The sequence below is a fragment of the Magallana gigas genome, chromosome 4 (assembly GCF_963853765.1).
Source record: "Magallana gigas chromosome 4, xbMagGiga1.1, whole genome shotgun sequence".
Classification (NCBI taxonomy): Eukaryota; Metazoa; Mollusca; class Bivalvia; order Ostreida; family Ostreidae; genus Magallana; species Magallana gigas.
Genome location: NC_088856.1, coordinates 4,722,002 through 4,746,309, shown reverse-complemented (window position 1 = coordinate 4,746,309; position 24,308 = coordinate 4,722,002). Strand labels below are relative to the sequence as shown.

At 33.3% G+C, this 24,308-nt stretch overlaps 2 protein-coding genes across 5 annotated transcripts in view; one reads left to right on the top strand and one right to left on the bottom strand.

The window, feature by feature from the left end:
* The window catches only part of LOC105346468 (histone deacetylase 6), a 58,054-nt gene that overhangs the window by 25,924 nt on the left and 7,822 nt on the right, over positions 1–24,308 (top strand). For all 3 annotated transcript variants that reach the window (XM_034452333.2, XM_034452332.2, XM_034452331.2), the window contains one exon: positions 24,103–24,176. In XM_034452333.2, coding sequence (XP_034308224.2) covers positions 24,103–24,176 — 74 coding nt within the window. The remainder of the gene's footprint in view (positions 1–24,102; positions 24,177–24,308) is intronic.
* Positions 2,656–16,555, bottom strand: LOC105346467 (G-protein coupled receptor moody). Of its 2 annotated transcripts, none has more exons than XM_011455032.4 (3): positions 16,412–16,555; positions 5,022–5,490; positions 2,656–4,564 (listed from the first exon to the last, which is right to left on the bottom strand). In XM_011455032.4, exon 3 carries the CDS (start codon positions 4,310–4,312, stop codon positions 3,317–3,319), a length of 996 nt encoding a protein of 331 aa, XP_011453334.3. In that variant the 5' UTR covers positions 4,313–4,564; positions 5,022–5,490; positions 16,412–16,555; the 3' UTR covers positions 2,656–3,316. The 2 variants fall into 2 exon arrangements, with proteins under 2 accessions (XP_011453334.3, XP_011453333.3); XM_011455031.4 differs by lacking the exon at positions 16,412–16,555 and adding an exon at positions 15,250–15,504.

The following is a 24,308-nucleotide window of genomic DNA, read 5'->3' as shown; positions in this document are numbered from 1 at the left end:
GCAGCACAACATTTTTTTTAAGTTGAAAGATATATATCTCTAATCTACCAAAGGTCATTTACTTGATATACAGTTTAACCAGCTTCATCAGAGTATATCTGAAACTCGGTCTTAAGTGGAGAGAAGATTTGCATCTTAATAAGATACCAGCAATAAATATGCATCACAAACACATTTTGTATTGATCAGGAAACTCGAGTGAAACAAAAGAAGACAGAAATCACAATAGTGGCATTAACAAGAATTGGTCTAAGTTATTCCTGGCCAACGTCCTCCATAGCTATGAATACTAAACACTATTGAAATCATTGACAATCTAGGAAACAGGCATCAAAATCCAAAAGTTCTCACCAGCACTTTCAGAGTCACCCAAGTTATGAGGTTATAGGGTCTTGTGAACAATGCTATTTGTAATTAAGATCTTTGTAATGGTGTGTAACACTTGTACTTTTCAACACACTTTTGATTCTATTTTGTTTGTATATAACCTTTATCAGTTGCCAAGTGAGTCAATAGATCAAAACTTTAACACATCTCAACTGTTTTAAAGAATAAAATTAGTCATGATCAATTAGACAGAGCCCATAACCAGAGAGATTCAGTTTGTTGGACTCTTTATGTGAGGTTGGCAGATGTTAAGGAAGAAAGTTCTTGGCTGAATTTATCCGCAGTTTAAAAACAAACTGGTCTTGCAGATAATTTGTAAATTTGTTCAGGATCATTACACTCAGGTACATCAACAGTGGAAAACTAAGGCACTGTGTCTCTTTGATTATCAGGTTTTCATTTTGTTTTAATTTTTTTCTCCTGCTTAATATTAATTTGGCATTAGATTATTCAAATGATGCTTATATATATATTATTAAACTAGGGTAAATAAATCTATTTTCCCCCTTAAATTCATCTGCTGCTTTAAGAAACAATTATTGATTTGTCATTTCAGTACACTAATTTGTTCACTGAGACATTTTCCTTTCATCTTAATTTGAGATGACAGTAAAAAGGTCCTTTTTCAAAAGAAATGGTAAAATGTCTTTTTTTTGAAGTTATTGCCTAAAATACCAATTATTCTTGAATGATATCTATAATTGATAACATGATTGAAAAAACATTATATCAGCCAAATTGATGAAGAAATATTATTCCTAGTATAATCATACAATGTACAGTTGCATTTTTTTATTTGCCCAGTGCCAAATTTTTGTGTCTTAAAATAACCTTTCTGTATAGTAGCTTGTCAAAATTTTAATTTTTCACCTAAATTTGATCACATGATCAAATCCTGTGAAGCCCAAAGAGTTTCTCAGGAATTGTTGGTCATGTACATGTACCATCCAAGTTCATATTCCAGTGAACTTTTTAAGAAAGCTGTTATTAGTTAATTCTAATTACATTTCAGTAGTAATTTTAATTGAATTGTCAATTTTTGATCTTTTAAATCCTTATAAGGTGACACAATGTGTTTATTTCCCTAAATAATGGAGAACAGGAAAGTTTCCAGGCACTGTCAGTATTTTTGAATTATGGACTACGTCTCACTTACAGACCAGCGTAAGAGTTTGTCACACTGATTTACAGGATTTGTTGCAGGAAGTTGATGAGTATAAACTAGGGTAGCCCATACTGACCAGGTTGCAGTGATTTCTGTAATGACTTCTCCTATATATGAAGGGATCCCTACAATTAAGGACACCATCTAATATGTCTACATATGCAAGTCTGTAATTTGTGGTCATTGGAGAGCTACGCTCAGGGTCAGAGAGAGGGCAGTGACAGACCGCTGGACTGCCATTGGTCAGATCCCCTCAGTGTAAGGTTTCATTGCTTCATTAGGTGTTATTGACCACCAATAGAGAGCCACTGTTTGCTGATTAGTGGTACTGAATGCTAATGTTTGTGCCAATGGAGTGGGTTATTTGTTTGTGAAGGAGATTTTCAGCTCAGTGTGGAAGTGATGGTTTCTTAAGTAGGGGATTAATTGCCCCAGTCTGCTTTTATGTTGTCAGAATCTTCTAATGTCGGGAATTTGAAAGTTTTTTCTTTCACAGTTGGAAATTGTATATTTGCAATTAAGAAGAGCAACTAGCTGCCTGCTGTTATTAAAAGTACCAAAGCTAGATTCAGTAGATGTAATGTATAGCAACCAATAAACTGATGGCTAGTTCCTTTTATGAAAATGAATACATTAACAGAGCTGGCACATGGATTTTTGTTGCAAAATTTTAAATCACCGGTTTAAGATGCAGTATGCAAAAAATACTATTTTTAATTTGTGATTCACTAAAACGAGTTGGATATTGAATCATTTAGCCTTTGTTGCATGGTTCCAAGGTTTTCTTGCTTTATCTGATAAATACATTGAATGAGTTTATTATTGATGCAATAATACATATTTTATAATGCAATAACCATAAAGTCCATTACAAAGGTCATATTTGGCAAAACTTGGCAAGATTTGTGGAAGAGCTAGGATTTTCCCTTTCTGAGATTTGAACCTGGAACATTATTCAGCAGCACAGCGCTTCATCCACAGTCCGTATTAGCACTGCACTTATCTAGCTGAAATATGAATGAAAGGCGTGCAGCCCATACAATTTAACAAGCTGTAAGAATGTTCAGGAATCTGGGCAATTCGTTATAAACAACGAAGAGATATTAACTTTTGATATTTCTCTTTAATGATGCTCAATTCAGATTCCAACTTGGAATGTAAAACATGAACTAATACTGGAACAAATCACCTCATCCTTCCCTCCACTCCGAAAAATCAAAAACATCAACATCATTGTCTTTGTTATTAAAAAAACATAAAAATAATTGAACTGATCAATAAAATATACAAATAGCAAATATTACAATGAGAAGTGGCACAGAAAAGCACAAATTACAGTCTGTAGCTAAAATAGATTCTCAACTGTCCCAATTAATAGATCCACCAATATTGGAATCGATACACTATCAACAAAATTGCAACATATGAGTTTTTTAGCACCAATTAAAACAGTCAATATGCACAAAGAAACTAATTTCAGGGCTCATGGCAAGTGACTTCATTTATGTGCACATGGGAATTCTCACTGTGAGCTATTTTGATTGAAACAATACTCCCATATATACAAGGATGTACAAAAAAAAATAGCCAAAAGCTATAAGCTTTTTGTCCTCATTAAAATGCAACTATGTCAAGGTTATCACTAATTTTAGCTTAATAGACACTGATAAATCAGCAATCTAATGATGTCATAATCAACAATTAAGTAACTGTGACATCATAAAAATCTCAGTATCAGAACCATGGCAGGTCATCCAGGTAGCACTAGACAGGTGTGGGTGGTGGAATGAATGACCCATGTCTGTGCAGTGGTGACCGTTCACAGTCTCCCATGAGGAACCGCCGGTAGGCGGTGCGGAAATTCCGGTCCATGACGGTGTACACCACGGGATTCAAACAATAGGACAGCCATCCTAGCACCGTGGTCCACAGATGATGGATAGGCTGCTCAAAGTTCCTGTCGTAAACATTAACTGTGAAATACGGAAATGTTCCCACGAAAAATATGGCAAATATACACAACATCATGGCGGAAAGTCGCAGAGCTTTAGTCTGTGTGGCGTTGGTGCTCCATTGTCCAATACGTTTGGAGCTTCCGTAAGCCACGCAACCTATCCGCGCATAGCAGAACGTAATGAAGAAACAGGGAACTATAAATCCAGCAGTCACTGTCACATAGCGATTTGAGTGGCTGGCCTCACCATTATCAAAGAATGTACAAGCCAGAACTTTTTTATTGAAAGAGAAGGACCCCCATATTGACAGGGTAGGAGGCAACGTGAAAAAGAGGGGAAATATCCAACTAAGAGCGATGGCTATCACCAGTGATCTGGTGGTGGAAAGTTTGTGGTACAAGTTAATGTGGACAATGTTCAAGAATCTGTAGAACGCTATTACACTCAGGTTCATCAGAATTGTTCCCACTAGGCTGTATCTCATCCCCGCCATCACACGGCAGAAAATCTCGCTGGTAATGTCCTGTACTTCAAAGTATATAACCGCCTGGAGAGGAAGAATCACGGAACAGTACAGAAATCCGCCCATGCTTAAACTCCCGATTAAAATGCAATTCACGTTACTTCTTAGGTTGGAGAAAATGATGGCCAAGATTGTGATAAGATTTCCGAAACTTCCAATGGCACAAAATGTGATGGCAATCACCATCAATACGATTAAACTGGTCTCCTGCTCACACCACCAAAGTGCATCCACTGTTTCACACAAACTAGAATTGTTGGACCGCATTTTGAATAAGTGCATTCTCTGCTCATCAATTTTGAAGAATGTTGAACTGAGTGCTCTGCTTTTTTTTTCACTTTTTCATAATCACATAATCTTTTAAATCAATTCTTCATGAATTAATCAGATGCTGAGCCTCTAAGTTTTCTTTTTCTTTCCAAATTCACAACACCCATAGAAATGGGAGGATTTCTTTATTCCTTGTATTTTACTCCACTGATATTTTTCTTATTTAGTGATTTGTAAAACCTTATATAAACCCATCTTGATTACCTAGAAAGGAAAAAAAAATTATTATAGTTTACTGTGAATTATTTGTGAAATTGATAAATAATTGAAAATCACACAGGCCTAACAATCTTAGATAGCATATCTATTAAAAAAAATGGGTTGGTTTTATGTTGAAGATAAATATGTATCATAAGAATGATTTAACATTGTACCATGCTGTTCTTACATTTACCGAAGAAAAAATATCATAGATTGTAGATATAGAGCGATGTATTGAAAACTTTAGGCTGCGTGATAGATACACTCTGTTGCTTTCAATGGGGGGTTCCAAATTTAACCTTCAAATCATCAGTTGGTTCGATAAACTGATTTTTTTCTTAGATAGTGAAGAAGTTTTGAATAGAAAAATGCAGTATTTAAAGCAGACTTTATAATTCTCCCTTGATCTGCTCATGCAGAGAGGAAAACACGTGGGTTTGTTTAGAAGTGGTTTGCATACCTTGTAAAGCGGCCTGAAAGTCAGCCATTTACTCTCATGTTGTTTTATTCCAATACCAAACTCTCAGCAATTGTTCTCTTTTAACTCTGACACCCTCGTTTTGCCTTTTGTCTCTGTGTCTGAGATTTATGTAGAATCCCTGGGATTACGCAGTGAGAGATTTTCCTGTCGGTTCTAATTAGCTAGTGTTTCCTAATCCTCCGTTGTGATAGAATTTTTTTTCGGAATATATGTCTTCGAATACCAACTGTTCTCTGATGTCTTTCCGGTTGTCACAGCTACAACTCAATGTATTCTCCAGTGAAAGTCACAACCTCACTTATATCAATTTTCAGAAAGAAATAAGTCACCACAGTATGCTAAATATACGTCTGCTGTTGTCAACTTCTCGGTCATTCTAAAGGAGTGTCAAAACAATGTCTTCTGCTTATCTAAACGTTGTCTCCAAGTGCTGTCTCTTGGACTTCATCTGGAAAAGACAAATTGTTCAATAATTTCCCTGTAGAAATATATCTACCCCTAAAAAGATGACCTGTAGATGACAGTATGACATTAGAATGTCGATGTTTATCATTCTTGGCTTTTCGTTTCAAGCTATGTTCGCATCTGCTAATTGATATCCCAATAAAATTAACAGTTTGATTTACAGTTTTGTTTTTTACCTGGATAGATATGCAGGTAGAAATGGAATTACACAGGTGTGTTCTATTTTTCAAGCTGTAGTAAATATCAATGAGTAATATTTTACATCCTAGTTATGTAAATGTAAATTCCTAATTTTCAGGCCATGCTAAGTGAACCTTAATTAATCAGTCCTTCATGATGACGTCTGAATTGTCTTACCTTTCTCTTTTGATATGTGTGGGTTTTTTTTTTATTTTGATGAGAGATATATGAAAGTTTAAAGGAAATGTAAACTAGGTTACTTGAGATTTTAAGGAATGGCCTTTGTATTAATTCCTTTACACTTGTAATCCTCAGAATGCATTTGATAATCTAGAATCTAACAGATACCATTATCTCAGTTAGCTTGCTGCAGCATTATCTCCCTCAGGAGGCTTTATCTGTATGATGGTCTTCAAGAGAAAAAGTAAATCCCAAAGTTTTCATCATTCTCCTAAAAGGTGTTATTAAAGCATCAAATCACCAGAAAGACTTTCAGCTCTCAGACGCATTTGTCAATATCATTTCTGAATTATGTAACAGACTTCATATTTATTTTGTAAATAATCGGAGTGCTTCAGCAGTGGTTGAATATATCATCGCATATTTTTTTTCCCTTATGATGATGGGTCCATAGAAAGCCTGACTATAATAAAGTGATTTATTGCAGTCAAAGCCCCCCTGTTTTATAAGAATATGACAGAAGGATAAATTCACTGCTTTATTTTTCCAGAAAGATTCACCATTGATATATTCCGAGTGGGCAGCTTTCATTTTTCATTCAATATGCACTGTTACTACTTCTCTGAATCTGACAGATTCACTGCCTGTTTATGAGAAGAGTTTGAGAAAAGTCCTCATAAAGGAGCATGTAGGAAGTGCATTAAACTGCAAACTAACAACTGGAGATAAATCAAAAACTGCAGGAAATTATTAAAGATGCAGAAAATCAATAGATCCTGCAAGGCATAACACTGTATTTGTAAGCACTCTTTCCTCACGGACCTAATAACATCAAAGCAGCAGAGATGGAGCTTATAACCTTGCCACAAAAAGAACTAAAGGAGGATATAGATCACACTTGTTATTAGCTAAACATTTTGAAATTAACACAATGTAAAAAAAAAAATTAAATGGCGATCGATGCTTTCATGGGTAGTGTTGTACCCGGATCAGACTTGGTGTTTAATCTTTTTTACATCTTGAGCATCAAACAAGGTTTTTGTGTACAAACTGATTCAGCATCTATCATATTTAATAATGCAGGTTTGATGAATTTGATGAGGATGAATAGCAAGGTGATCAATGATTTTTGGAATCATGCATTATCTGGGGAATATCCAGAAGTATGAAGCATTAAATTTTACCCAGACTATTACAGCACAATATAGCTGCGACCTTTACTAGCATGAGTTTGACAGTAATGTTTTACTCAGAGTATCAGCTAATATCTATACGACCTTGACCTTTAAACATCCCAAAGCTTAATTGTTCTTGGGTAATAAGGATATTGAAAGCAAGCTAATTATAAGTGTGACCTCTCAGAGTCTTATATATTCGTAAAGAATTCATTAACGGTATACTCAGTCTGGCATTCCTGGTTTGAGCTCATATATTTCAATATGCCCCTTGTTTGATTCATTTTATATTATGCAATCGATTTGAAAATGTCTCAAGCTGAAACAATATACAAATTTTAGTGTTTTTTAATGATTCGTTATTTTTCAAGTATGGAAAATGAACAGACATGGCTTGTAGTGATTAATAAGACATTCACATTATGATATAACAATTACAACATCAAGAGACCTGCAGTTAGATATTATTTTGATAGCTGTTTGCACTAATTAACTTTCCAAAGATATATCTTGTTCAATGTTATAGGTAGACATCAAATTTATTCATAATTTCATTACCTATAGCATTAAGTTTAGAAAATTAGATGTGCTATTTAAACAAAAAAATATGAAATTCAACTTGTACAGAATAAAATGTATTACTTTGAGTTGATTAAATAAATACATTAATTTTGGCATTAGCGTCATACACATTTAGACATGATTTAGGTAATAATGGTTTACAATGAGATTTGAATTTTATCATATATATAATTGAAATACTCTATGTATTACGGTCTATCATAAAAAAGATATTTTAAAACTATATTAATTATTATATATAACAAGCTAGCACGCATTATTTATTTTGTATGCACACACCAATTTGCAGTCACTATGAGACCATTTCTTTCAAAAAATAATGATTATATTATATTTATATATTTATATTATATTATTATATCTATAGCTGCCTTAATACTGCACTATAGTGCTAGTCCTTTTGGGCAATGTGTTGCTGTATGCTACAAAGTTTATGGCGGTCCTGTTGAGAGTTCAGGCTTCCGCCAGTACTACATGCCAATGTTTCTGGATGTGGCTCTGGATGTGGCTCGATCGGTTGTTTTATGGAAATATCTACTCCTGTGGGGGAACTATTGTATGCACCTTCTTGTTTTTTCTCCATTGCTTGGTTCCAGGGACACTTTATTGTAGGGAGAAAAAAATGCTTGCAAAAAGCAGGCAATCACCTCTCTGTGTGGAATTTCAGGCAATGTTGAGAGACAGAATTAAACAAAATCTTGCATCTGTTCAGTGTACAGAATGGAATGATTGCCATTTTATGGGCCTCCAGACAACCATAATTCTGATGGGTGGCAATATTGTGTACAAAGTATGGATATATTATATGATATGAGCACATCAAGACAAACTAAGAGAGAGAGAGAGAGAGAGAGAGAGAGAGAGAGAGAGAGAGAGAGAGAGAGAGAGAATTTAATTTAAACAAATGTACGTACTACACTATACTATTCTTGTATTATGTAAAAGAAATCTGAGAGAGAGAGTCTTAGAGAGCATTTAATTTGAACATATGTACTATGTAAAAGAAATCTGAGAGAGAGAGAGAGAGAGAGAGAGAGAGAGAGAGAGAGAGAGAGAGAGAGAGAGAGGAGTTGAGAGAGAAAGAGAGAGTATTTAATTTGAACATACCGGTATGTACTATGTAAAAGAAATCTGTGAGAGAGAGAGAGTCAAGAGAGAAAGAGAGAGAGCATTTAATTTGAACATATGTACTATGTAAAAGAAATCTTATAGCTATTATAGCCCTCCTAGAATTTGTTATTAGTTTTAAAATGTCAACCAAGTTAATACGGACAATTAAAATTATAAGCACCAACATAAGAAGTAAATAAAATGAGAGCCCTAGACCAGCAAAAAACTTTAACAGTCAGACCACAGCATATACTCAGTGCTGATAAATATTGATGCAATTTATTTATAACCTTGTTATCCTTAATAGATCACTCATAAAGTCTGAGGAATTGTGTGATTGGGTGGGAGGGGGTCTGTGAACTTCCTCAGTACTCAGAAATTGGATGTTAAAGAATGTACAAGAAAGTACATGAGGTACTTGAACTTGTGAAATCCCCCTGAAGACAATTCATAGAGACAGGAAAATGTGCGATGTTTGGCAGATTTGTGCATCTGTGTGGCTTCGTAAACATGCAGCATCATCAAGCAATGGTTACACAAGGTGTCGCTTGCAATTACTGCTAATCTGAATTCTTTGTTATACCTATCCTAAACTCTGTAACCCTATCACAGTTTGCTTTCCTGTAGGAGGTAATGTTGGATGTGATATCAGACTGGCAGAGTTGTGTTCTGTGTCATTATCTTCATACTCAGTATCCTAGCTTATAAGATGTTGCATTTCTTATTTTTTGACTATAAGATTCAGTCTCTGAACTGAAACTCATATAACAATGCATTTCAAAAAAAAAAATCTCATTTGAAATAAAAACCAACAATTATCAGGTATATTGGTAATTCTTTATACAAAATGTCTGGTGTCTGAATATTTTTTTTCTTGCCACATGCAAAATAAAAAATTCCAAGCATTCAAGACATGAATTCTAAATTAAAAGTGGAAATGACCTAAAATTCAATTTGCAACCAGACAAATGCCAGGGCCTCATGTAAGTCTATTTACAAAGCTATGAATTTGAGGCCAGCTGATGAGTGCTGTGGTAATTAGTGAGGTCTTGAGGAGCCACAAGCTCTAGTGGCTGGCTTATCTATGAACTTAAACAAAAGATTAACTACTGGTGATAGGAAATGGACATGAAAAATGTTTTTACAGATGATATGAGAGTTATTTCAGATGATGGTTATCAGAGGGGCTGGATCACCCAGCCACTATAAAGATAGACAGAATATAGAACTTAGCTATAGTACCCAGCCACTATACAGATAGACAGAATATAGATACAGGGTGTAACACTTAGCTATAGTACCCAGCCACTATACAGATAGAATATAGATACAGGGTGTATAACTTAGCTATAGTACCCAGCCACTATATAGATAGACAGAATATAGATACAGGGTGTAACACTTAGCTATAGTACCCAGCCACTATATAGATAGACAGAATATAGATACAGGGTGTAAAACTTAGCTATAGTACCCAGCCACTATATAGATAGAATATAGATACAGGGTGTAACACTTGGCTATAGTACCCAGCCACTATATAGATAGACAGAATATAGATACAGGGTGTAACACTTAGCTATAGTACCCAGCCACTATATAGATAGACAGAATATAGATACAGGGTGTAAAACTTAGCTATAGTACCCAGCCACTATAAAGATAGAATATAGATACAGGGTGTAACACTTAGCTATAGTACCCAGCCACTATATAGATAGACAGAATATAGATACAGGGTGTAACACTTACCTATAGTACCCAGCCACTATAAAGATAGACAGAATATAGATACAGGGTGTATAACTTAGCTATAGTACCCAGCCACTATATAGATAGACAGAATATAGATACAGGGTGTATAACTTAGCTATAGTACCCAGCCACTATAAAGATAGACGGAATATAGATACAGGGTGTAAAACTTAGCTATAGTACCCAGCCACTATAAAGATAGAATATAGATACAGGGTGTAAAACTTAGCAATTGTACCCAGCCACTATAAAGATAGGCGGAATATAGATACAGGGTGTAACACTCAGCTATAGTACCCTGCCACTATATAGATAGACGGAATATAGATACAGGGTGTAACACTTAGCTATAGTACCCAGCCACTATAAAGATAGGCGGAATATAGATACAGGGTGTAACACTTAGCTATAGTACCCTGCCACTATATAGATAGACGGAATATAGATACAGGGTGTAACACTTAGCTATAGTACCCAGCCACTATAAAGATAGGCGGAATATAGATACAGGGTGTAACACTTAGCTATAGTACCCAGCCACTATAAAGATAGAATATAGATACAGGGTGTATAACTTAGCTATAGTACCCAGTCACTATACAGATAGACAGAATATAGATACAGGGTGTATAACTTAGCCATAGTACATGTACATGTAACAGTATACAATTATTTAATGCTTGAGCAGTCAATAGACCAGAATATTTTTCCCGAGGGGCAGGGAAAAGCTTAGTATGATCTATTGCCCGAGGCCAACGGCCTCGGGCAATAGATCATACTGAGCTGTTCCCTGCAAACCAAAACAGCGTCTATGTAAAGCAATATACATTCCCTGAGAACTATCGAAAGGATGTAATATTAACATTCCCGCGTTCTGAAATACGTTGCAGGTTCAATAGGTCGCAGTCTATTGACCGGCGGTCCAATAGATCGCAGTCTATTGACCGGCGGTCCAATAGATCGAAGTCTATTGATTGGCGGTCTAATAGATCGCAGTCTATTGACCGGCAGTTTAAAACAGACGCAAATATTTAATTTGTAATAAAACAACAAAATCCCTTTGATTAGGTAATAAAGTCAGATATTGCATCTGCACGGGTTTGAACATGGGTCCTTCTTACAATCTAGGCCAGTGCTAGAGCTACCAATTCAGCTAAAGAGTTAACCCACAAGTTCATAAATCCTAGAGGGAATGTCATATGTCTGATTCTACCATGAACGTAGCAATATGAATAAGGGAGATTACTCTGTCAAAAGGAATTGAATTTAAGGAGAGAGAGGAGGGTCATCAATATCAAAGGTAACAAAATAAAAATGTTTTAAAGTATTGATATTGCAGACTAAGTACATACTACAGAACCTTAGAAAAAGGGGGGGGGGGGGGAGAAATCTCTCAGAATGCATTAATTTAATTTAATCAATAATAATTATTTTCATTTTTAAAGGAGAAAATTACAGAGTGTCCTTGATAATATTAAGTCTTTGTGTTGATTGATAAGTGAAGAACTCGGTCATATTTCCTACGCCGGAAAAATATTGTGCCATAAAAATTACCTGAATTTAATGTGAAAATCTTTTATTAAAATAAAAGCTTTTCATACAATTACGTAAGTAACAAAATGCTAGTTCACACTTTCAAAATTGGCATGCTTAAGTGCTGTAGAACTTCCAGGGATTTGGTTTTAAGGGGTGCTAGCATATAGAAGTTTTACTGTACTTGGGCTGAACTGACAGAATTTAATTTTGCTTAAGCTTGTAGTAACACAAGCTGATAATTTGAATGCCACTCTTTTATATTTTTAAATAATCTATTTTTACCTCTTAATAAACATTTTACAGTCACTATAATAAATCTAAAATGTGAATGAAATTTATTAGTTGAAAATAAAACTGATTTATTTTTTGTTATCTTAGCCTTAAAATGAATTGGGGCTGAATTTCGTGAACTGGTAAAACTTGTGCCGACAGGGAGAGATAAGGGGAGGCAATTATTGTCAGTGTTGTGTAATATGTGATTCTGTATTTACGTCATCTTTTTGATGTAAACAACAAAATTCCTCACGTCAAACGCTGTTGATTGCTATCCAGCATTATATTTGGTCAACATAGGAAAACGGCATTAATGGTGTTCCACCTGTTTAGCATCCAGATCGGCACTTAGAAAATATGGCAAAAGAGCATTTATATATTAGGTCTGTATGATGTGGGAAAAATCATTAGGCTAGTAAGAAATATTTAAAATCATGATGATATTGTGTTTACTTTTTAATTTCAAGTATTTTTTTTTTGGGGGGGGGATAATGAATTGGAGCCTCTTTGACAAATGAAAATAACCAATGGAAGCTTTTTAATTATAGGGACAGGGTTGCTAAAAAAAATATACTGTATATGTACTCAAATGTGAACCTCTAGAATTATGATTAAATTATGAAAACCTAGTTATAATTAGTTTTCTGACAGAACTAGTACGTTTTAAAACAAGACCAACTTGCAGTCAACAAAACATTTTGTTGCTTTTTCTATATGTAAGTTAAGTTAAACCCAAGTGTACAATTACTTTATGCAAAGGTTTAATGATTTAATTCATTTATTCCCGGCAATGCACCAGATAAATTGCAATCAATCAATCCAATTTGAATAATTCATTGTGTTAGATATTTAAGAGTTGATTCAGCTGAAACTACAAAATATTATTAAACCTGCTATAACAACTTGTCTCTACAGGTCTCAGCATCATTCTTTATTTCAAAATGGTTTTTTCGCGGCCATAAAATACTTGCAAAAAATGAATGTTTATTGAATTTAAGAGATAAGAAGTAGAAGCTATATCTCTGAATTTTGAATGTCTGATAGCTGCACCATGACAGCTGTTGATAGTTGATAGTTAATACTGCACCTATCTGTAAGGTCTTTGATTGAAAATTTTATTTGGTTCTTCACTGGCAGAGTTGATTGTGTTAACCTAATTTTCATTGGTTGGCTTTAAAGGGTGGCAGTTATCAATTCTATAGATTCCATTTGAAAAATTGTCCATTGGGGAGGGGGCGTTTGTTTGAGGGTAAAAATTGTTTAATTTACAGAATTTACATTCCATGAATAAATTTAAGTGAATCCTCCATTCCATTTACAATTGTTGTAAACTCTTTGATTACATTATAGGTTTGATTACATTATAGGTTTCATTTTTCAATCAAGTCACTTATATTAATCTTATTTCAAGTCTATAAATCAAAATATATCTTTTCAAGTCTTAAGTACTGTAGAAGCCCATATTTTAGTTGGGTTAATATATATTAACTCTATATTTATTAATACTTGGGTTAAAAATTCGTCTTGGATTTTATTTTGTTTATTTTTACTGCCAACGAAAATAACGAAATTAAATCTCCAAAGAATATTTCTGCTTCTATAGTATACCTTTGATAAAATGCAAACTAGTTTTGTTAGTTAATTGCAACACTTAGAAAATTACATTAGTTTTCAAACTAATCAAAGTTATTCACAGATGGAAATCATCTATATTATAGTTGAATAGCTGATTTCCATTAATATTATAATTGTCATTAGATTAAACATTTAATATAGAGATAATAAAGATTCAACTTATTTTTGTGATACATAATACCTGGTAATTGTTAATTCTCCCTATGAAGTGTCCCTGCCCCTTTCATTTAAATTGCCATGGCAACCTGGACCCATGAATCTGAATCGGCATTAATTTCATAAAGTTGCAATTCTAATTCAGATGTAACCTTTACCATTGTGATTCTCCGTTTCAATATATTTCATTATAGACGAATGAAATGTTGTTTTTATTGGTAATATTAAAATAAGATTTTCTGGAGTCTTTGGGAGTTAATTTGATATTCAACAGCTGATACAAAGTCTGTTTAAAATTATACAATTTAGTGATACATGTAATTAAAAAAAAAAGATGCTCTAGTTGTTAGATATCCTATAACTGTTTTGGTTTTAAGATTGATGTAATTATTATAACACTAATAATCAGACATTAAGAATTCAATCTTTTTTTCTTAATTTTTATTTTGTCAAATGAAGAAACTCAAGCCTTTATTTAATTTATATGATAATTCCTTGTCTTTTTACATTTTTTATGCACCAAAATGGCTTATGATAAAGCATGAATAAAGATATATAACTGAAATCTGCATGTCAAGTTTAAGTGAATGGATTAAATTACACATAATAACAGAAATTGTTTTATTAATGTATAGAAACAATTTGACAGATACTGTCAAAAAATAGTTTTTGTTATTTTCTATGGAGATGGAATTATTAAATTTCATAATGTGTTTTGATCGAATGCAGAATTTTAAAGAAGCTGTAACTCAGGGACAGACTCTAATGAAGAATTCACTAGGGAGTTCATTGGTAAACGATCCTTAAAAGGAGGTTTATGTGATCCTTTAGTCAAGGTGAATCGATGTGGAAATTTTGTGATATTTAAATATTAAGTTGTAAAAGAAGTTTGGAACTGAGGAGAAGTGGGTATTTTGATCACCTATTGCATAATTATTCTTATAGATCATTGCGAATTCTGTTTTGTTGAGAGAACTTTCACTGTGAGATAAAGTGAGAAGTTTAATCAATGGAAAAAAAAATATACCGGTAATACTTCTAGGAAATATAAATTTAAGAATTGGTTTTCAAAAGATTTGAAATACCTAAATGCTGCAGTCTTAGGAGGTAAAACACTATGAAGTATTACTGCACACCTTTGAGTGTTGCATCTTTCTTACCTTACAGGTTGTATTTTTTTTATGTCCCTCCTGTATATTGTCATAGTATTGATCATTAACAAGCACTACAAAGCATCACTATACACAGACTGCAGAACACCGCTACGATCGCCTATTTATACCCAGCATCCTCTAGCTGTGAGTGCATCGCAGACACTCATGCCTCTATCATACCACTGTAAAGTGGGCTTCTCCAGTCACTTAGATCGCGCACCAGCGGGTATATACCAGCAATGTAGATAAATTCACTAGTGATAGCGGGTTTTAAAATAGTGCTAGCATCATGGTGAATCAAATAAAACTGGTATTGGAATTTTTAAAAATTAAGATAAGGATTAGAATTATAAGGCTTTAAATGAAGTTTTGTTGTACATGCTTTTAATGCATGGTCCTTTGAGAAAGAAGATAAAATGAAAATTTCTCTTGTGCTGAAAATGGATTTTATGCTAATACAGGAAGGAGAGAAATAGCTCTCTCTTTCCTCTGAATCTTTATTAGGTCTAGATATTAGAAAAATCGTTACTTCAATGGCTTTTTCTTATTAATTTTTCAGAAGTTTAATCAATCTATTGATCGAGATATTGGGAAAATTTAGGATAAACTTTGAAAGCATGGAATCATTTAGTAGTACTGATAATTAAGATACAGTAAATCACTTGGAAAATTGTAAGCTTAATGCACATGTAATCAAATATTCTCCAGATTTGCATGTCAAATGTTCTAAATTTTTGAATTAATGCTAGTATTACAGGTATTAATATGTGTAATAGAAATGAATGATTTTTTTCTTTCATCAAGATATATATATAAGCTTATGATGAATTTAACATCCCAATTTAACATTTGAACATCCCAATTAACTTTGAATATAAGTATGTTCATTGAACCAAATTTGATATGATGTTTTTAAATCATCATTTTGTTGATCTAGATACATGTATACTGTTATCAAATCTATCAAATAGCAAGTATCAAATGTTAAAAAGAAATTTGGAATGTTGATACAGTTCTGACAATGTCTTTTTAAGTAAAATTTCCTTTATCATGATAATACTAGCTACATGAATTGTCCCAAATGTTCTTAAATAATCATTTAATAGTAAGCTTTAAATAATAATCATTTAATAGTAAGCTTAAAGTAATACATCTGTAATTGCCTTACCTTTTGAGTAAATTGAGAATGTATAATGCTGCCAAACTCCAGAACATTAGGATTAAAATGCTGAGAATGAAAGAACAAAGATGTACTTTAATAGACTATAAAGACATCACGGAGGACCAATGATTGATTCGCACTAGTATACAGTGTACATTGTCAATTACTTTATGGGAGGTTCGACCATGACTAATAAACAGGTGCTTGGAGTTTCCCTTGGTATTGACCTGCCATATTATAGTTTGGGTTGAATTACAGTAACTGTACGTCATTATAAGGGGATGTAAATGAATTGTTGAGTGTGTTTATGATGTATGGACAAATTCTTGTGTCTTTTTATGGTTTATGGTGAGCAAACATCACACACATCAACTTGAATGCATGTGGAATTCTACATATACATTTCAAGAATAGGTGATGCATCACTGTAAAATATAAAAATTCAAATAAAATTTCTTGATTATAATACTGTTAATGTTAATTATACATGTACATTGAATATATGCATGTACTTAATATAAGCTCTATTGCATCAATGCGGTATTCATCATTTAAAACTATCAGTATTTGTTTTTTATATGCTCAAGTGGAACAATTTAATCATTTTATGTGTTGCCTTGCTGTCTTTAACACTATTTTACTTATTAAATAGCTTAAAAAAAAAAAATCAATACGTTTGTCAGTATGTGTACCGGTATATGTATTTACATGTACCTGGTATAATACTATTTCATATCACTATTTCCTTTTCCTCACTGCAATTGAATGGTAGAAAATAGAGAATTTGCAGTTTACACAAATGTGTAAATTACCTTTTATTTAAATAACCTAGATTACTTTCATGCGATTGGGTTTCCTTTTTTACATAGGAAATGTTTGATATCTATAAGTAATATCTAATACTTAACATTATAGTATGTGGTTATGTTTAAGTGAACAATTAATATTGCAAGTGGAAAATTATTTCCATGTAATTACTCTATAGTATTGTTTATTGGTCAACAGCTTGTATACAGCTCATTTAAACAATAAAATGCTTTCTTTGGTGATTCATTTGGGAAGATAGCGACATTGCAGAAAGTTTTTTTTCTGCAATGATCACTACCTTCATAAGCCGCATGAATCATTAAAGACAGCATTTTAAATTATTGTTTATATCAAATTAACATCTGTCTTTTATCTAAATGATAAAGTGAATATGAAAAGTAAGTAAAATTCACTGAATTACTATTAAATTACATATTAGGTACATTATCTTAATCAAAGTACTGAAAGTACTGAAAAGCGCTAACCTAGCTTGGTTCTAAGAAAATTTACTGTGTGCAAGCGTAGGCGGAAATGAGCCTTATTAAAATTTTGGTTTATGTTTAATGAATATCAATTTAAAGTATCGAAGGCCAGATTTCTTTAAATATATGTTACTTTCTGAAGATGATGTGAATTAAAGCTGAACACGACTTGTGTATGGATACTTGCCTGAAAAAAGATATGTTAAAATCACAAATTATACCTTTTGAACAGTAATTTATCACAGTTTTTGACATTTTCTTGCAAAGAATCGATTTTATTTTTCTATATTTTAGCTTCTGAATACGCACTATATTTTTTCATCACTGGGTAGCATCCCGTGCTGATGTACGTAAGCCCCGCAAACCAATCGTATCTACTCGGCCATTTCCGTCACCCAGATAACTGGTTCCCTATACCTCTCACCAGTTTAAATGATGTATATTTCTGCTCATAGAGGGCAGTTATTCCTTGCACCGGAAATAGAAGTCTAACGACAATAAAGCGCTGAGCTATGCTTATCGCTTTAAAAAGGAACGGTCAAACCGTCTCCTGTGAGACCTTGAGTCTCAGACATCATCATATATATATATGATTATTTCGTGCAGTCCGTGATATTTCTTAAGTCGCTGTAGGTTTTGACCTTTCGTTAAACAGGGCGTGTCAATTTCAGTCCTGTCAGTTTCAGCCGCTGTAGATTTTGACCAATCAATAAACGGGGTGTGTAGATTTCAGTCTAGCTGTTTCTATAAAGTCATGAATTGAATGTAAGTTTCCGTAAGAAATAGAGGGAATATTATACTTGGTAGATATAGATCTATATTGTAAATATAGACATATACAAGATTAACATACACATGTTTATACACATATATTAAATGGGTCACTTGAAAAAAAGCAAGTTTATACATGGAGTTTTCTGATAATAAAAGCATTCCTAATATATTTATCTAAATTGCACAAATCTCTTACATTTCATTAATTTAAAGACAGAAGGTTTAATGTAGTAAAACTTCAGGAATTTTTCTCTTAAGTTAAAATAAAAGGGACATGTACAGTTGAAAGCACCACACAATTAAAAACCTTCAGCAAAATAATTTTCAGTACATATTCATGAAAGTTTTCGTAAGTGTTTTATTGACAAGAATTTAAAGGGAAGCTATTATTAAGGTACAGCAAAACTGAGGAAATTCAGACTTATAAGCATGATCAGAATTTAACCAACAATTGACCTCAAGATGTTGGTTTTTAGTACAGCGCTTTGATTTTGAACCTTGCAAACTCGGAGGGGAATCATCAAAGTGGAGGTAACACAGGTCTGTTTAGACACCTGACTTTTTATCTGTGAACACTATCCCTACAAAATCCCCATCCCCCCAATCACTCACATCTCAGCGACCACAGATTAGGGAATAAAACGAAGGGCAGAAATTACGTACCGGTATATACATTAATGCCAGGCTTTTGAAGATTAATTTTATTTCTTTATTCCCATTGTAATGATTGCAGTCTGAGTGGATATATATATATACAGCAATTGTGTAAGCAAATTGCTTTCTGATAGACTTTACTGGGAGGATGAAGTCAGAAGATTACAGCAGTAGTGTATGTTATATGTATGTAATGAATATGAAGTCTGGGTGGCTTTGTACTGTAGGGATTTAGATCTTTGTCATCAATCCAAACTGCTGATAAAAAAATATCCCTATCAGGTTAATCTTCCTTAATAATATAATTTCCTGATCCCTTGATTTTATTTGTACATGTAATAAGGTTTCTTGGTAAGCTATATACCTAACAGCAGACAGTACATCATTTGATTTTTCTGCTAATTAAGTTGTAGTTCATTAATCATGGGACAGTCAGTTGGAATATATTGCTTAAAAATTGCTGGAAGGATACTTATTTTGTTCAAGTTCAGGAGGCAATTGGCTTCAAAAAACATGATTTGGTTTTGTTATATTTTATCTTGTACAAATGTATCATCATGGTGTTGTCTTTATAAAATTTTAATTAATTTGCCATTTTGAAAAGGGGTACAGTAGTTGGTTCAGTACTTTGGACTACAAATGAAATCCCCACATTTGTTTGCTAGATTGGTGCTATAAGCATGATACATGTTATGTTCTCTCTTCACATCAAATGCAATGAATCATGTTGACGTCTGCTGATCCGGCTCTGGCGTCTGCTGATCCGGCTCTGGTTAAACATTTCAAGTACCAGTGATGTGAAGGGGTATACATTTATTTTGATTTAAATGATTTGTATTGATTCTATTTAGAACTCTTTGACCTGAAAGCCAGTAAATTCACACATATTATTTTTGCATCTCTAAGTCCCACAAGCTTGACCACATCTTATTTATGTTGAAAATGTTAAAGTGATATATGTATTATGGACATTTGAACCCATGAGTACATATATATAAAGAAATCTATCTCATTTTTGTAGGGAAATCTTGCATCAGTGTTTGGAATATCAGCGTTTGATTAACTTAATATATAGATCATCCTTAAATTGACATGAGTGATTACGAAACATTATCAGTGTTATCATATAATGAAAGATTGATGCTTCGATCACTGGGAAAAACAAATGGTTGTGATATATATCCTTCAGTACAGCTGTAGTCAATATTTCTTCAGAAAAATGAGACATCTTATCTTAGTATAAATGTGATCAACATCAAATGGGACCTTCAATACCAGATTAAATGTAGAATTCGAGAAGAATGGAAACATTTTAGGATTGTGACTGATATATCATCTTGATCGATTTAAACAGTTCAGAATGTTTGTCTATACATATAAAACTTTCTTTAGTTATAGTCATGAACCTCTCATATACTCTCACAGAAGTAACAGAATTCTGGTTTTATATGTATGTTTAAGTGTTTAGAGTGATAATCTAAGAGTATAAAATAATAACAGTATATTAATCAGGAATTTGACATATTCAATGGTGTGAATTTCTGTCTGTCATTTTTATAATACAGAATTGTATGTCTTCTGGTACATGTGTATTTTAGATTGAATTAGCACCCAGAAACATCTGACTGTACAATCTGCAGTTGGCACATCAATTCTCTTTCAGTTTCATTTCAGTGACTAAATGTTTGAGTATTTTTCCATTAAACAGTAGAGAAGTTGAAGTGACATATGAGTCTGTATCATTAGATCAGACTGTCTTTGCAAGTTTTCCGACTGTTTCAGTTTTGTGGCAGTTTCACATTTTCACTCCTGCTTGTTAAACTAAATAATGAATGACTGTCTAACCTTGATTTACATCAGTGGGGCCCAGGAAAGTGAGATCCAGTGATTTAAGGAAGCAAGTTAAGAGCTTTCCATCACAATTAGAGTGTACCAAAGCAAATGGCCTAAAACACAGCTTCCCTATCCATTCTGTGAATGAAAACAATATGAAACAGACGGATTCCCACATGAGGATCATACATTTAGAGCTATTAAAAGGTGGACACAACATTATTGGCATAACTTGTATCTTGTCTACAATTTTCAAGGGCCCTGATCTGTGGTAATTTTTACCCTTCCAGATATTTGTCTGTCCATCCATCTATCAGTTTAACCATCATTACTCTTCCCTGGCTAGCATATTTCTCTCCTCTTGGTCAAATCTTGATAATAATTCACCCAAGGAGTATTCTTTATAAAATGGGCATGCAGTGACCTTGAACAAAGTTACTGAGTTCAAGGTTCAAGGTACAGCAGACCTTAATTTTGATAATGTGTAAAATCCTAATTCTCCTGATAATAATATATATATTATTATACTTTCATGTTAAATACTGAAATCTGATTGGTTAAGACACAGTTGACAATCCGTTCTATTACCCTCAGTGTTAGTAACACGCTTAGCAACGGGTAACACAACGAATTGTTACATGCACGTAAATTATGCGCTTACGGTTCGGCGTAGTATTCACGTCATTTCTATATAAAAGCAGTAAAAAATTCTCTAATATTAAGACATTCAGTATAATAAAATAAATAATGCATGTTTGGGAGGGTAACAGCTGAAATTGACACCCTGAGGAAACCATTGTCAACCGACGCTAAGCGGAGGTTGACAATGCATGGTTTCCTCGGGGTGTCAATTTCAACTGTTACCCTCCCAAACATGCACTATTTATATATTCTTTTCCTTGCCCCAGTCATGTATTTCATACTTCACAAAGAGATAAGGATATGTTACATTTGTATCAGGACTCTTTATAAAGTCCTTGGCTGGACCAATACAATCATTCCACTTTATTCTATGTGGCTCATACATTAATTTACTTAACATAAAAAGTGTTTGTGTAAAAAGGGTGTGCAGAGACCTTGAACCTAAATTCTATCTCTTTGAAATCCACTTTTGGACCAATAATTAAATCTTTCCCCTTGACCCAATCTTGCCCAGAAATTACCATAAAGCTACTTGCTAATCTGGTAAGGAGTGTCCATTAAACTTGAAAGTTTAAATCATGAATAAAGAAGAATTTTCAAAAAACATAAACGTTGCATCAATGACTTGTCTTATTGTATTACATGTTCAGTACAAAACTACAAAATTTACTGCTGATGATTTGAAAAAGAATATGAATTTAAGGAGGCCAGTTTGGGTTTTTTGGTGTAAAAACTACAATAGCAAAACTCTTTATTATTTTACCATATGTAAATTACACCAACTCTAGTAAATTTGTGAAATTTTAAGATAATCTGCCATCTGGTTCTTTTTAGGAGTCATCTCAAAATATTCTTTCAACACTTCGAAATAGATATTAAGAAAAATACTACAATTATCATAATGATTTTCCTCAAATTGTAATATTTGATTAGGCTAAGTACCGTAATATTATTTCTACTATCCAGTGTAAAAAACTATATCTTGTTTATGGTTTTAAATTAAATAGAATGATGGTAAGTAACAGTTTCACCAAAGGTATATTATATATACTCTGTATTTTACATGAATTTGCAGATATATGTGCAAAGAAAACTTAAAAGTTGGCTTCCTTGAATAATTCGTATTAGTTCTCAACAGTTACTACATTGCTTCTTAATTTGTTTGACTTATAAAATTGAAAAGTTGGTCTTACCATCAAAATATCCATGCCTTCCAGGCCTCTAGGGGTGCAATCTAGGAAGAAAATGGTATGATGAAAAGTAAATAATTGACAAGAGAAGTGAAAGAGTGACAGGCAGTTTAATGTGTTGCTAGGATTTTTGCGTCCAGAGTCAATTTGTGAGTGCAATCTCCTCATCTTTCGTCTCTAGCGGTCCAAGCAAAAAGCCACTGGCCTCCGTGATACGTATTAAAACACAGAGATGTATGATTTTGTGTCAATCAATGACCAAGGTTAGAGGTCTGTTGGGAAGATTTTTTAAGGTCTTCATAAAGGCGCAGCAAATCAGTGCAAAATGAGAAATACCCATATAGATTACATGGTGGATGATATTAGTCCATCAGATTAATTTAATCTTATGCTGAAGCAGTCAGCAATAGGAAGAAAAGAATGACAGAAAACAAGCATCAGCCGATTCCACAAAGAATCAGAAGACATAAAAAAAAATAATTTCACTGGAATGAATAGAAAACGGTACTCAATAGAGTAATTTCTAGTCTGTGTCAAGGAGATTGAAAAATTGGTCCGATTCTTGTTTCTGAACATATCATGAGAAGGCCAATTACTTGTTTTGATCTGAAGAATGTCGCAGAAATTTTCGTGGTTAATGGAGTGGTTAATAAATCCTTAGAAATTGCACAATGTTCCATGGAAAGAAATTGTACAAGTTCCGGCTCTAATGAAATTTTAGCGAAGCTTTTAATGTTATGTCTGAAAGGGTCTTTCTGATTATTTTCATGATGGAAAAATACTGCATAAGCAAACTGATGAGTCCAAATTAAATTAGTTCAATTTGGTTTTGCATGAAACTGCTGGAAATTAAAAACAAAATAATCATTGCTTATCGTAACCTTGCGTTACCTAAATTGGCGATAATTATTATTTAAATTTAAATCCAAGAAATCTTCACTCAGTGAACTTTCTGTTTGGCTTGTCTGTCTAATCAGTCAATGACCATTACCTTTTGAACTTATAAGTATGCAGAAAAAATTCATACTTGATCAATACATGAAATCCCAGTGGGTCAAATTGTCATGAGAGAAGGCAAAGGTGTCATTTGTTTGTTGGAACTTTGGCATTGTCTTAACACATTTAGTGTTTATTTTCATACCATTGACCTTGTAACATATTGTTAATATCAGTTTAGTCTTACTAATATAGAAAGCCATACAATTCAATCACCTAAATGGCTGAAATATCCATTTAATATTATACAGTATGATAGAAATTTATTTCAACAACATGTTTACACTGTTCTTATTGTGACAATTTGACTTTATTTCAGTCAGAGGACCATGGAAGATGAAGAAGATGAGGAGAAGATGAATGAGTTGGCAAAGAAACTAACAGATATTCAAGGTAACTTCTCTACTGCAGTTATCTCCCTTTGTTTCTATGAAAAAACTTGTATTGTTTTTGAAAAAAATTAGATGCTTAATTTGTGTTTTATACAGTTACAATGAAATGCAAGATATGTTGTTATATTCATTG